This window comes from Melanerpes formicivorus, unplaced genomic scaffold (assembly GCF_026170545.1).
Source record: "Melanerpes formicivorus ecotype bairdi unplaced genomic scaffold, bMelFor1.0.p_v2 SCAF_8, whole genome shotgun sequence".
NCBI classification, from domain to species: Eukaryota; Metazoa; Chordata; class Aves; order Piciformes; family Picidae; genus Melanerpes; species Melanerpes formicivorus.
The window spans coordinates 1,661,966-1,677,200 of NW_027142360.1; the positions used below are offsets into that span (position 1 = coordinate 1,661,966).

Genomic DNA, 15,235 nt, shown 5'->3' on the forward strand with positions numbered 1-15,235 from the left:
CTGCAATTCTATCAAAATACAGGAAGATGAATTTGCCCTCAGTGACACATTCTAATGTACATCTAAAACAGTTGTGCTCGAGTCTACCACCTCCGAGACTCGGTCACTGCAGGGAATAAAGTTATACCTGTCGTTATAATCAACAGCAATTTTCCTCCAGAGTACCTTAACAACAATAAAATCCTTCATGTAACTGAAAAGAGGAAAGCAACATCAGCAACTGTGAGACTGTGAGAAGAGAAGGCTGCGAGGGATCTGATCAATGCCTATCAATAGCTGAGGGGTGGGTGTCAAGTGGAGGGGGCCAAGCTCTTTTCAGTGGTGCACAGCAATAAGACAAGGACCAATGGATACAAACATGAACAGAGAAGGTTTCATCTCAGTAGGAGGAGAAACCTCTTTGATGTGAGAGTGACAGCCCTGGAGCAGGCTGCCCAGAGAGGCTGTGGAGATCTCTGGAGACTTTCCAACCCCACCTGGATGCATTCCTGTGCAGACTGCCCTGGGTGATGCTGCTTTTGGCAGGGGGCTTGGACTGGATGATCTCTGGAGGTCTCTTCCAATGTCTAACATTCTGTGATTTGCCCCTCTCTGTTAGTATGTTGTGTTTGAAGCAGCAGCTTGTATTTTTAAAATGAGTAATTTGGATGCTGGTTGGTTTGTCATGGATCACAGGGCTAGAAACAAAATGATCATTTAGAAGTGTCTTGAGCCTGGTGTTCACCAGTGGAGGTGCTGTCTGGCTAGGCAGCTATGTGCTACCCCTGCCAGGCATGGGTGTGATGTTGTAAGACGGTTGCAGGCATTGTGTTACAAGAGTCAACTTGCCCTGGGTTTGAACTATGCACTAGATACTTTGAGGCATGAAGTGAAGACTTGTGACTAGTTACTGCATGTGTTGATAGTACCGGACTAAAGTTAGAAGATCATCATTGTTGCACTGTTGGGTGTGCAGCACTGGATTTTCACAACGCTCTGGTGTGTGCACAGCCCTGAGTATTGGTTTAGGAAAAGCAATTATGTATGAATATAGGCTGTTGTGCTGGGTTGAGGCAGACCCCCTCCCCACCACAGGCAGAAATAACAACTCAGACAAACGGATTGCAAAAGTGATGGAAAGCTTAAATAGAGAACAGTGAATGTTTGCAGAAAGCCAGAAACACAGTGACAAGGAAAGATCCCAAAACAGACCCAGAGAGATCCCATCCCCACCTGAGGGTACACCCAAGACCCCCAGGGTTCCTTCTTCCCCCCCCCCCCCCCACTGCTAGGCTAGGCTCAGCTGGCCAGGTCTGAGAGTGCCCATCCCCCTGTGGCCTTGGGCCTAGCCAGGTGCAAAGCCAGGAGACATCTCCCCCAGGTACCGGCTGACGGAGGAGGAAGAAAAGAGGAAGTGCCAAAGTGCCAGACTCTGCACTGCATCTTATAGTGGTGCAGGAATTATGGTAAGAAATACCTAATTTCCTGTGTCCACCCCTCTGGGCTGGACTTCTGGACACAGGAAGTAAACACAGCTCAAACTGCAACAACTGTTCACACACAAGTAGCGTGGCACTGGCTCGATCAATTTTGGTACCACCAGTTCCTCTTCCTCCTGTCTCTTGGGTTCACCTCTCTGAATAGAGCCCTATACAGTGTCAGGGTTAATATATCTCTTAAATTCAGCTTAGAGGCTTTGAATTCACCTCTGAAGGTTTGCCTGGGTTAAAAAGTGGACATACCTTATGTGTTAGAGTGATTTATTTTGAATCCTTTTCCAAAGCAGTTTCCCTGCTACATGCAGCTGTGCAAATGAATTGTTCTCACTCCTTTCCTTTGAAATGGAGAGCTACACTTCCACGTTTCCTGGAGTACCCTTGTAACAGATTACAAAGTACAACTGATATTTATTGTGGAATGCAGATGGGCAAGTGAATGTTTTCCGTGTCTGACACAGTTCCTATTCTGGGCTGAGGTTTATTGTAAACTTGTTATTCATCCTTTTTTTTATCAGTTATTTATCTTTTTTATGAGTTTGATTATGCTTACCAGCACCCTGAAGCAGTTTTGGAAGATACTGTTGGTGTTTCAGAAAGATCAAACAATAAAAACAAACCCCATGTTCTGCAACTCCTCTTTGGGAAATGAAGATCTCTCTGTCTCTTTAGAAATCATTGATTGCTCGCTTTGTGAATCAGCTTTGGAAAGTAGCCGTCAGCAGGAAACTCCTCAGCCTGCAAAGCCTCACAAATCCTGCTGCTTATGCCAGTGGTTGCATGCTAACCTTTCTCTGCAGAACACTGGTGCCAGAGGCCTTGCACGGCTCTGACACAAAGCTTTGCATCTCTGCTGGAACACTCTCTTGGGAAGTGGCAGGTTCAAGGCCACTGGAAATGCTGGTTGATCAAAAAGCAGCCTTGGTGATGTGTCCCAAGTCCTAGGGAGCAGAGTTTGAGGAACGAGTCAGGTCCGTTCTTTAAATGCCAATGGCTAAGTTTTGCATTCTGAAGGGTCAATTTTTTCCCAAGTTGGTCATCTTTTTCCTTGTCCTTTCCATGGTGTGAAACACTTTCAGAGAAGCAGTGGGACATTTCAGTCCTAAATGCAAAAGGACAGAAGCCAAAGGGGTAAAGCTGGCTGAAAAAAAAGAGGAATCATAGTTGATTATTTCACAGCTCCTAAGATGGCAAAGAAGCCCATAGGGTAACTTAATTGTGCATTAACAGCTCATCTGAATCCTGCCATCTAAACCAATCTGCAAGACAAGAGATGCAGAAATCTTCCATCAAGCTGCTCCTTCCTGATGGATTTATTAAGCAGCTGTGGTCTGAGACATTCCTATATACTTCTCAGGGCAGCCTGCTTTGCAGTCTTTTGTCTAAGCCTCTACAGCGGAAGCAGGAGATGCACATTTATCTTCCTAGCATTATTAGAATAAGGAGGTTCTCCTTTACAAAGAATAATATCATTAGTTTTTCCTATTATGTTTCTAAGTTGTACAATTTCCATACCAACAAACCAGTATGTTTGCTGAGGAGCACCACGCTGTCCTTCAGTGCTCTTTGAATACATGTGGGACATCTCAACTTGCAGCTGAAGACGCTCTTCATCAAAGAATACATTGTAAGGGAGTCTTGATACTTGGATGTTTGACATTCAGAGAGCTCAGATGAGCCTACCATAATTCCTAGGGAGTTTTTGATGAAAAACTTCCTCAAAGACTTAACCTGAGTAATGGAAAACTCTGTGGGGCTCCTCACGTTTGCTTCTCTCCCCCTTAGCCTCAAGGTGTCAGGTTCTGAACCGCAGCACTATTTGTCCCTTCTTTACTACGCCTTCTGGTGAATGTGTGAGCATGCCTGCTACCTACCCACCAGTTCTGGTTCCTGTGCTTCTTTGGAACTGCTTACTAACCTTTCTTTACCACCAATCCTTGCTTATCTATGCTGTATAATCTGCCAGGACTGTAGTATGTCTGCTGCAAAGGACAAGCACTCTCTCTGAGATCCTGCTTTGCTAGCATCCTCCTTCTCTTTGCAGTAATCTTCCTCCTACTCTTGCATCACTTCATCTTCCTCTCCTTTCTGTGAAGATTATTTGTCTGCAATTGTGCCTTGGGAGGGAGAAAGACGTTTTGGTTGGCATAAAACTCAGTTGGTTAAAAGGCTTTAGTTCCAAACAAGTCGTCTTCACCTGGTCTCCCGTCATTTTCCAGGACAACCTCCGTAAAAAGGATGATCGGATTGAAGAGTTGGAAGAGGCACTCAGAGAGAGTGTTCAGATAACTGCAGAGCGGGAAATGGTGCTAGCACAAGAGGAGTCAGCCAGGATCAATGCTGAAAAACAGGTCTGCAACCTTATAAAGTCACTGATAGTCCTCTTAGGAGAGTAACCAGACAATGAAGTACTATTTTCCCTACTTGACTGTGCCACACAGCTGGTTGTGTATGATGATCCTGTACCTCTGTTCCAACAACAGCTCACAGAACTCATAAACACTGCAAAGCCTTTGTGATAAGTTGTATTTCATAGGTAAGATTTTCTTGAAATTGAAAGGAAACACAAGGTATCCTGACCTTTAAAATATTAGTAGTAGTAAGTCTTCTGATCTGTCTTGCCATCAAAGCCATCTTCCTAGCTGTGAACATACATAGGTTCCCCGGGTTGTTCATTGAATGTGTTTAAAGACAGTGATTTTTGTTAGTGTAGTTATGTTTATGGACCACACTCTCATTGCATTTGCAAGACAACTGGATGAAGGGACAAATCTCTTGGCTTGAGCCGAGCATGCCCACAGACCATGCACATTTGTGTCACAAGTGTAAACTTCTGTGGAGTCGTGCATTCGGTGCCGCAGAGGAGATGCAACGGGATGGCATTCAACAAGTCCAAGTCCCGGGTGCTGTACTTTGGCCGTGGCAATCCCATGCAGAGCTACAGGCTGGGGTCAGAGTGACTGAGAGCTGCCAAACAGAGAGGGACCTGGGGGTGTGATTGACAACTGCCTAAACATGAGCCTGCAGTGTGCCCAGGTGACCAAGAAGGCCAATGGCATCCTGGCCTGCATTAGCAATAGTGTGGCCAGCAGGAGCAGGGAAGTCATTGTGCCCCTGGACTCTGCACTGGTTAGGCCACACCTTGAGTCCTGTGTCCAGTTCCGGACCCCTCAGTTTAAGAAGGACATTGAGAGACTTGAAGGTGTCCAGAGAAGGGCAACAAGGCTGGGGAGAGGCCTTGAGCACAGCCCTATGAGGAGAGGCTGAGGGAGCTGGGATTGTTTAGCCTGAAGAAGAGGAGGCTCAGGGGAGACCTCATTGCCCTCTACAACTACCTGAAAGGTGGTTGTAGCCAGGAAGAGGTTGCTCTCTTCTCCCAGGCAACCAGCACCAGAACAAGAGGACACAGTCTCAAGCTGTGCCAGGGGAGGTTTAGGCTGGAGGTGAGGAGAAAGTTCTTTACTGTGAGAGTCATTAGTCATTGGAATGTGCTGCCCAGGGAGGTGGTGGAGACACCGTCCCTGGAGGTGTTCAAGAGGGGATTGGATGTGTCACTTGGTGCCATGGTCTAGTCATGAGGTCTGTGGTGACAGGTTGGACTCGATGATCCTTGAGGTCTCTTCCAACCTTGGTGATACTGTGAGACTGTGATACTCTAAAGCGTGATGTGTGCACCTGGAGTTAAGTCACGTAAGTATGCTTCAAGAAAACAAACCATCAGTACTGAGCAGAATTCCATCAGACTCTGATACAGGTTTTAAAGCAGGAGATGAACCTGGCATCCTCAACTGTGGTTTTTGTGACCTGCTTCATGGTTTTTCACTGTTCCAAACTTGCCCTTGGTTAGCAAGCAGGAGCATTTGATCAGCTCTATTGCAAAGGGTTGATCTCCTCCTCTTGCTTATTTAATTAAACAAAAGGTCTAAGTGCACTTTAAAATGTTTTAAGAGGTGTTTTTCCAACATGTATTCTTAAATCAGTTCACTTTGCCAATAAAAAGAAAGAAAGAAGATTTAAGTATCTTAGCAATAATCCAAGTTTTCAGGAAGAGAACAACTGTTTCCCTGCAGGCTGGAGGCAAGTTCAGCTCTTTGCTGATAGACATAATGAGGATAATTCTGTTTGCAGTACCCTAAGACCCTAAACAATCTTACATAATTCACTTTCAGAAATGTCTGTTTCCAAACTTCTTGAAGCCTTTAAAGGAGTTGCATGAAGCAGAGATCTTAACTACACAGTGAATGTCACATCAAAGATGAGATCTCCCTGAAAGAACAATACCTGTCTGGCAGAGAAAGAGGCTCTGTGCTAAGATGCAGAAGTAAACAAAACATGTGGTTTGAAGCCTAGGATGCCATCATGTTTGAAGGGCTTGTTACAAGACAAAGTGACCAGTTTTATATTCTTGAAGCACCTAGAAGCCTGTAGAACTCAGCCTGTTGTGACCTCTGTGCTCAAAATGCAGACCAAGATGTGTAAAGCTTAGTGAGTTTGTTGAGGGAAGGTTTTGAAGAAGGTAGAAGTTGTTCATTTTGCAGGGGTTAGAAGTATCTGAAGTCAGGGAAGCAAGCACAAAGATGAGCATTTACAAATGGCAGGCCTGCACAATGCAGGCTTGTGTCAGAGGATGAGCACAGCTCATCTCAGCACGGGAAGTGAAAGGTAGGAGGTGGTGTCCAGTTGGCAAAGGATGAATCGCGTAGATTTGATTCACCAGCAAAGAGATCTGCTAGTAGCGTGGACAGGATCAAAGCTGTACACAAGGAGACAGCTGCACAGCTGGGCACTACCTGCGCAAGAAAGGTTTTTGCATAGATCCAGACCTGGAAGAACTCCTACCAAAGAACTGCAGTTATATGTAGATGGAGTCAGTAAAGGATTGTATTAAAGGTATTCCATAAAAGAAGTTGTGCAACTCTCTTAAAGTAACCTTTGCAAGGAGGTTTAGGTCAAAGTGGCTATCGACAGAAAATATGAAAGTTCTGTCCCAGATGAAAAGAAATTAAGTAGTGAGGGAGATTTCAGCCTTTATCATAATATCACAGTATCACAGTATCAGTCAGGGTTGGAAGGGACCACAAGGATCAGCTAGTTCCAAGCCCCCTGCCATGGGCAGGGACACCCCACACTAGATCAGGCTGCCCAGAGCCTCAGCCAGCCTGAGCTTAAACACCTCCAGGGACAGGGCCCCAACCACCTCCCTGGACAACCCATTCCAGGGCTTCACCACTCTCATGGGGAAGAACTTCCTCCTCACATCCAGTCTGAATCTCCCCACCTCCAGCTTCAATCCATTCCCCCTAGTCCTACCACTACCTGAGATCCTGAGCAGTCCCTCCCCAGCCTTCCTCTAGCCCCCTTCAGATACTGGAAGGCCACAATGAGGTCACCTGGGAGCCTTCTCTTCTCCAGACTGAAGAGCCCCAACTCCTTCAGTCTGTCCTCACAGGAGAGGTGCTCCAGCCCTCTGCTCATCCTCCTGGCCCTGCTCTGGACACCTTCCAGCACCTCCACATCCCTCTTGTAATAGGGGCTCCAGAACTGGAGGCAGTACTCTAGGTGGGGTCTCACCAGAGCTGAGCAGAGGGGGAGGATCACTTGCCCTGCTGGCCACACTTCTCTTGATGCAGCCCAGGATCTGATTGGCTTTCTGGGCTGCAAGTGCACATTGAGAGCTCCTGTTGAGCTTCTCCTCCCCCAGCACCCCCAAGTCTCTCTCCTCAGGGCTGCTTTCCAGCCAGTCCCTGCCCAGCCTGGATTTGTGCCTGGGGTTGCCTCAACCCAGCTGCAGGACCCTGCACTTGCTCTTATTGAACCTCATGAGGTTGGCTTGTGCCCACCTCTCCAGCCTGTCCAGGTCCCTCTGGATGGATCCCTTCCCTCCAGCCTGTCTGCTGCACCACACAGCTTGGTGTCATCAGCAAACTTGCTGAGGGTGCACTCAGTGCCACTGTCCATGGCACCCACAAAGATGTTGAACAAGCCTGGTCCCAGGAGTGATCCCTGAGGGACTCCGCTTGTCCCTGGCCTCCACTGGGCTCACCTTGAGCTTCTCATAAGGTATCTCTCCACTGTGAGCTCTTAGCAGCAGGTTTCTTATGGAGAGAAGAGATAAGCCTGGGAGTAAGTCTAGGAAACTGTTACTATAGAGGTGAAGTCTTTATTTATAGATGAGGCATCTTAAGAATATGGAACGAGAATAGTGCTGAGAGGTGCTCAAGTGTCAGGGTAGGCAGCAAAGCCTGATAAGAGGCACACAGTGAGATCAGAGCTTGATGAAAAAGGGAAATAGGTGGTGAACAGAGAGTGTACAGTCTGACAGATATGGCAAGGCAGGGAAATGGGCTGCCTGGAAGGGAGGAAGCCATAAAGATCAGTGAGAGGCTGAGAGAAGAAGAGGAGAATCAAGATGAGTAAGATTTGTGGGAAAAGATGGTTGGAATATGGTGGGCAACAGCATCCTGAAAAAGATGCTGATTTGGCTGTGTGCTGTGTACAGGAGAGAGGAGGAGAAAGAAGGATGGGTTGAAAGCAACAGGATCAGAGGAGGGGAAAGAAGGATGGATTGAAAGCAGTGGGATCAGAGGAGGGGAAAGCAAACATCTATACTGTCACTGATGACAACAGTGTGTTACTCCCACAGAACTGCTGAGTGGCTGGCTCTGACTGGTTACAGTTTTTAAAGCAGGAGCTACAAGACAGCAACTGGAGGGTTGTGTCCCTGTCAGCACTCAGAGAGCTGTGGTGCCCTGTTCTGTCCAACAGGACTTTGCTTTAGTATCAATTAAACACAGTCAAGGAGCAGGGAAGGCAAGTAGCTGTGTTTTCCAAGGTGAGGAGACTTTCCTTCAGGTGTTTCTCAGCTCCTATCTCTTCAGTTCCATTAAACAAATGCCCTCTTTGTTTTAGTATGCTTTTCACATTCTTGAAAGACACCCTTGGAGAGAGTTTTAAAATGCATGGCTCTGTTTCCTGCACCATATTCATGGCAAATCTTTTGGCTTTTACAAACAAAACAAGGTTAGGCTCATGCTTAGACCAAGTGTGAGTGATAGATGTCATGCTTTAAAATGTTCATGTTGTCCAAACTGATTATAATTTGCTTTTAATTGCATGCTTTTTCTTTCTCCTGTTTATCTTGTTTTCTACCATTCTGCTTCCTCACTGCCTGTCTGAAGCTGTATAATGAATCAGTGCATGAGGTCAACCATTTTGGCTTTAAGTGGTTCAAGGTATGAGGAGATCTCATTTGTGTGTTCCTCTGCCCCAATATTTAATGTTGTTTTTGTAGCCCTGTGTTGTGTAATCCTACCCTCCCTGGTCTCGTGATGTCTGGTTTCCTGCTCTTTTACAGGCTTCCCATTTGAATTGCAGTGTCTGTGAGGCTGGTCAGGTTTTCATGGCTCTCAGATATTTTGGACTATAATGCTGCTCTCTTTAATCCAGAGTTGGGACATGTCCTGGCAGTCTGTTATTAATGGTGGTGTGGGTTAACTGTGTTAATACACAATCTGTGTAGGGCAAGGTGTCTCCAGGTGACTGTTTCAGGACCCTAGACTTATTCTTTCCACCCAGCAGAAAAATGCAGAAGAGACATTTCCTGCCAGGAGCACTGCACCCATTGAACTGGGCACAGCTTTGTGAGTCTTACTGTTCTGTATGTGGAGAAGGACCTGGGAGTGCTGGTGGACAGCAAGTTCTGCATGGGACAGCAATGTGCCCTGGGGGCCAAGAAGGCCAATGGGATCCTGGGGTGCATGCAGAAGAGTGTCCAGGGAGGTTCTCCTCCCCCTCTACTCTGCCCGGGTGAGGCCACACCTGGAATATTGCATCCAGTTCTGGGCTCCCCAGTTCCAGAGGGACAGGGATCTGCTGGAGAGAGTCCGAGGGAGGGCTGCAAGGATGCTGAAGGGACTGCAGCACTGCCTGGGGAGGAGAGGCTGAGAGCCCTGGGGCTGGTTAGTCTGGAGAGGAGAAGAATGAGAGGGGATCTGATCAATGCCTATCAATGTCTGAGGGCTGAGGGTCAGGAAGGAAGGGACAGGGACAGGCTCTGCTCACTTGTGCCCTGGGATAGGACAAGGGGCAATGGATGGAAACTGCAGTGCAGGAGGTTCCACCTCAACATGAGGAGCAACTTCTTGACTGTAAGGGTGACAGACTGGAGCAGGCTGGAGCAGGCTGCCCAGAGAGGTTGTGGAGTCTCTGGAGCCTTTCCATCCCTGTCTGGATGTGTTCCTGTGCAGCCTGCTCTGGATTCTCTGGTCCTGCTCTGGCAGGGGGGTTGGACTCAAAGATCCTTCCAACCCCCAACATCCTGTGATCCTGTATAACAGAAATTCTGCCATACAAGCCATACTGAGATATAAAGGCTTGAATGTTCTTCCAGCTCATCCTTTCTAACACCCTCACCTGGCTTTGTCATTGCACCTGCTGAATCCTGTATGTAAGTTGTGTTGTAAGTTCCTTACAGCTGTGGGGTTATGGACTACTGTGGCTTCCAGGTGCAAGGCCAGAAGGTGTGTAGAGACCCCGTCGAGGCCCCGTCCCTGGGGGTGTTTAAGAGCAGGCTGGATGAGGCTCTGTCCAGCCTGATCTAGTGTGGGGTGTCCCTGCCCATGGCAGGGGGGTTGGAACTAGATGATCCTTGTGGTCCCTTCCAACCCTGAATGAAACTATGAAACTATGAAACTATGAAACTTCTTTTTAAGTACTCTGCATAAGGCTGCAGGTAGGATTTCTGGAATAACCATTTCCATTCTAAAGTTCTCCCTCTAAGAAATGTCAAACCAGACACTTGTTCTGAATTTACCTGAGCTGACCCTCATAAAGCTTTTGTTTCATTTCCTAGGAAACAATTAAATAGAAGTATTCCCTGCTCAGAAACTCAGTGGCACTTTTCCCCAGGAGGATCTGATGAAGGTTTTCTTTGACAGAAGGCTCTGTCTTGCTCACAAGCTTTCTTTCACTGTCCTGGTGCAACTTCTCATCCCATCTCCTGCAGCAGGATGCAGGAGGTTATCTTCAATATCCACTTAGTCATAATCAGCAGCATTCCCAGAACAATCTTGCAGATGTGTAAGACCCTCTCTGCAGGATAAAGAGAAGCAGAGGTTTATGTCCTGGGATTGTGTGTCCTGCTTTAAGACAGGCTAATCTCACAGGACTCACTCCCATGACCAAGAGCCCTGTGGAGAGAGTTTGATGGAGTAATGAGGAGAGTTTCATGGAATCATGCAGTATGCAAAACCTTAGTGTGTTCTGCAGCAAGGCACAGCAAAAAAAGCAGAAGTCAGCAGGCAGAATCCCCTGCCTCAAGCTCAGAGCCAACAAAGTAGAAGAGACCCCCACCCCAAGCTGGAAGAAGCCCCCAGAGACAGGAACCAGCTCAGGTTGCAGTCTGAACTCCAGGCCCCTCAGCCTTTTCCTCTGCCAGCACTTTGGTTATCAAGCTGGCACGATGTCAGTCTGGTACTGGATACCATTAGCTGAACCCCTGGCACAGTGTCAGCAATTGGTGTCAGGCACTGTATTAGTTACTTGCACTCTGAGCACTCATTATTGGAGGGCATGGTTCAAGAATGTGTATGGACCTGATACTTACACCCTCCCTCTGTTAGCTCACTGTCATCCCCAGCCTTTAGTGCACATCCCTGCTGGTTTCCCAGCCTGGGTTGTTCTGGGGTCATGTTGTGACAGGGGTCAGGGATCTACTTGAATTTTTTCATGTGAGCCACTTCACTGATCTGGTTCATGGATCCCCTTCAGAACCCAAGGAATGACTTAGAAGGCATCAGAGTGGGGCAGAGCTGAGAAGTGGAGGCAGGAAGTGCTTAGAATTATTACTAAAAATGTTTTTACCAGAAAGTGCTCCTGTGTCATTTACTGCAGGCTGCTGTTCTCTGAGTGCCTGACCAGGACATGTGTTTCTCTAGCATCTCCCTCAAATGTGAAAACCAGCAGGGCTTAGAAGTGTAAAAAGTATTTCTGCTGGTATTAGTAAAGCTCTGCTCTCTCCTTGCTGTCACCTCCTGCTTAAATGCACTTCCTACATGGTATCAGCTAACATCTCACTCCTTGCCCTGAAACTTTATGGCAAATAAAGGCATGAAGTATTGGTCATTGCCTGTTCATTCCTTCCTGCCTTCCTTAAGTAGGTACTTGCAGTGATTTAACAGTCTGATCTTGACACCTTCCAGCAGCTTCACTGGAAGTTGTGCTTCTCAGTGAGAAATTCTGAATGAGGTTAAGTACATAGACCTGGGTCTGGAGCACAGCCCTGTGAGGAGAGGCTGAGGGAGCTGGGGTTGTTTAGCCTGGAGAAGAGGAGGCTCAGGGGAGATCTCATTGCCCTCTACAACTACCTGAAGGGAGGCTGTTACCAGGTGGGGGTTGGTCTCTTCTCCCAGGTAACCAGCACCAGAACAAGAGGACACAGTCTCAAGCTGTGCCAGGGGAGGTTTAGGCTGGAGGTGAGGAGAAAGTTCTTCACAGAGAGATTAATTGGCCGTTGGAATGTTCTGCCCAGGGAGGTGGTGGAGTCACCATCCCTGGAGGTGTTCAAAAAAGGATTGTATGTGGCACTTGAAGCCATGGTTTAGTTAGTCATGAGGTGTTGGATGACAGGGTGGACTTGATCTCTCAGGTCTTTTCCAACCTTCCTGATTCTATGAAGGTCTATGAGCAGAGGTCTGGATCTGCTCTGCTATGGAGACAGACTGAGAGGGCTGGGGTTGTTCAGTCTGGAGAGGAGAAGGCTCCCAGGAGCCCTTCCAGTATCTGAAGGGGGACTATAATAAAGCTGGGGAGGGACTTTTGAGGGTGTCAGGGAGCGACAGGACTGGGGGGGATGGAGCAAAACTAGAAGGGGGTAGATTCAGATTGGATGTTAGGAAGAAGTTGTTCCCCTTGAGGGTGGTGAGAGCCTGGCACAGGTTGCCCAGGGAGGTGGTGGAAGCCTCATGCCTGGAGGTTTTTATGGCCAGGCTGGATGTGGCTGGGAGAAACCTGCTGTAGTGTGAGGTGTCCCTGCCCATGGCAGGGGGGTTGGACCTTGATGATTCTTGAGGTCTCTTCCAACCCTGTTCTGTGATTCTATGAGAGGAAGTGTCTGGGCTGGCTAAATTTGGCTGAGCACTGTGTCCTTGTCAGTGACTATTTGCAGTCAGTTTTATAAGCACTGACTTCTTCTCTGCAGATATTTAAGTGGATTACATAGTGTGGTAGTCTGAGGCCTTTAAAAAAAACAAACAAACCATAGAGTTGAGTCCTCCAGGAGGACCAGGAAGGCCCAGAGATAGACTGGAAATGTTATTATTCAGTCCTAGAATTCTGCTCTCTCTTTATATGTTGGCAGCCAGGTGTTACAGCTTGGAGGGGGAGCTCTACCCTGGTTCCTGACTGCAAAGACTGAAAATAAACAACCATTGGATGTAAAAGAAAGATACTGCTGAGGTCTATAGAATTCATTGGCTTGCTAATGGGAGTGTAGAGCAGAGGCACAAACAGTACTCTTTTCTTCTTCTGTCACTTCTGCTTGCAACTTTCTTTTGCCAGGGAATCTCAGTTTTGAGTGCTGTGTGAGGTAACAGCAAGGAGGGAGGGTGGAGGTGAACGGTCCCCAGGATCCAACCAGGGGGGTTCTGAGGAGCTCCTGTGCTGTTTATAAATTGTATGTAGATGTGGTGGGTTGAAGTTTCCCCCCAGCATTAACTTTGCCAGACCAGCTCAGTCAGAAGCAAAAGAAGCTATCACCCAATACTATCTAATCATGGCACCAAGTGCTCCATCCAGTCTCTTCACTTCCAGGGACGGTGATTCCACCACCTCCCTGGGCAGCACATCCCAATGGCCAATCTCTCTTGCTGGGAAGAATTTCTTCCTCACATCCAGCCCAAACCTCCCCTGGTGCAGCTTGAGACTGTGTCCTCTTGTTCTGATGCTGGTTACCTGGGAGAAGAGACCAACCCCTTCCTGGCTACAACCTCCCTTCAGGGAGTTGGAGAGAGCAAGAAGGTCCAGGGAAACCTAATAGCAGCCTGCCAGTACCTGAAGGGGGCTATAAGAAGGCTGGAGAGAGACTGTTTGCAAAGGCCTGCAGGGACAGGACCAGGGGCAACGGCTTCAAACTAGAGAGGAGCAGATTTGGATTGGAATTTAGGACCAAGTTCTGCACCTCGAGGGTAGTGGAACACGGAAACAGGTTGCCCAGGGAGGTGGCTGGGGCCTCATCCCTGGAGATATTCAAGGTGAGGCTGGACAGGGCTCTGGGCAACCTGATCTAGTTGAGGATGTCCCTGCTGAGTGCAGAGGGGGTTGGACTGCGTGAGCTTTGGAGGTCCCTTCCAGCCTGGACCATTCTATGATTGTATGATTCTATATAGACACGTCTCTATATATTATCCAATCCCTTACTTTACTTTCCTTTTACTTCAAGATGTCCTAAAAGTTCCTATTCCTGTTTATAGCTCAGACACTAGGGTAAAGTACCAGCCTCAAACCAAGGCCCCGTGTTTAGAGCTGTGCCTGGAGTATCATAAATTAACCACAGCTCTTGAGACTTTGTTTGGACATACCAAACTGTGCTAAAGGAGCCTGTTCAGAACTCTGCAGAATGGGCTGTGTCCTGCTCTGGCTCTGCAGAGATTTGTAAAAGGTGATCAAAATCCAGATTTTTACAAGGTGGTTTATTATCTGCAGTAGTTGGTGCTGTGCTCCCCAGGGACTGGAGGGCTTCCTTGCTCAGCCACAGAAGACACACACAAGACAGTTCCTAAGAGATCATAGAACAGGGCAGCTGCCTTTGGTAGGGGTGCAAGTGTTAAAAAGCATAATCATAGTATCATAGTATCATAGTATCATAGCATCAGTCAGGGTTGGAAAGGACCACAAGGATCATCTAGTTCCAACCTCCCTGCCATGGGCAGGGACACCCCACACTAGATCAGGCTGCCCAGAGCCTCATCCAGCCTGGGCTTAAACACCTCCAGGGACAGGGCCCCAACCACCTCCCTGGACAACCCATTCCAGGGCTTCACCACTCTCATGGGGAAGAACTTCCTCCTCACCTCCAGCCTGAATCTCCCCACCTCCAGCTTCATTCCATTCCCCCTAGTCCTATCACTACCTGAGATCCTGAGCAGTCCCTCCCCAGCCTTCCTGTAGCCCCCTTCAGATACTGGAAGGCCACAATGAGGTCACCTGGGAGCCTTCTCTTCTCCAGACTGATAATGAGACTGTTTCATTGGATAATGGTTCCACTTAGGGGAGCTTGTTGCTTGTTCTAGTCTTAGGATGCCAGAGACTACAACAGGTTTCTGTCCTCAGCAGAAATCAGAATTCAGCTTTATTTTTCCAGGCCTGACCCAAATACTTGGTCTGTGTTAAGCAGAGACAATTATTGCTTCCTTCTCAAGAGCTCTTGTCCCAGCAGTAGGCAATTGCTTATTTGTATGGCTTATGGCCCTCACTTAGGAGATGCAACTGTCAAGCTCCAAAGATCCTAACAGGACACAGCTGTGACTTACTCAGTCCTGGAGTCTGGCAGCTCAGGGGTTTTCTCTTTTCCAAACATCTGTGAGTTTTTATGCCTCCTCCCTCATACAAGAGTTCAGTGCTCTCAGAGTATGAGCAGAAAGCACTCTGGATTGATACTCAAGTAATGTGCTCCTCGACAAAGACTCCTGGAGTTCTGTTTCTGCAGGAGTCAGATGTCAGATATCTGATCAGCCTGACATTAGTGCTCTTTGCCTAGAGCCAGC

General features: G+C 47.7%; 1 protein-coding gene across 10 annotated transcripts in view; it reads left to right on the forward strand.

Annotated features, from left to right (window-relative positions):
• ERC1 (ELKS/RAB6-interacting/CAST family member 1) overlaps positions 1-15,235 on the forward strand; it is a 435,845-nt gene that overhangs the window by 266,441 nt on the left and 154,169 nt on the right. For 6 of the 10 annotated variants that reach the window (XM_068141805.1, XM_068141804.1, XM_068141808.1 and 3 more), the window contains one exon: positions 3,695-3,826. The exons of the other annotated variants lie outside the window; for them this stretch is intronic. In XM_068141805.1, coding sequence (XP_067997906.1) covers positions 3,695-3,826 — 132 coding nt within the window. The remainder of the gene's footprint in view (positions 1-3,694; positions 3,827-15,235) is intronic. 10 annotated transcript variants of the gene reach the window in all.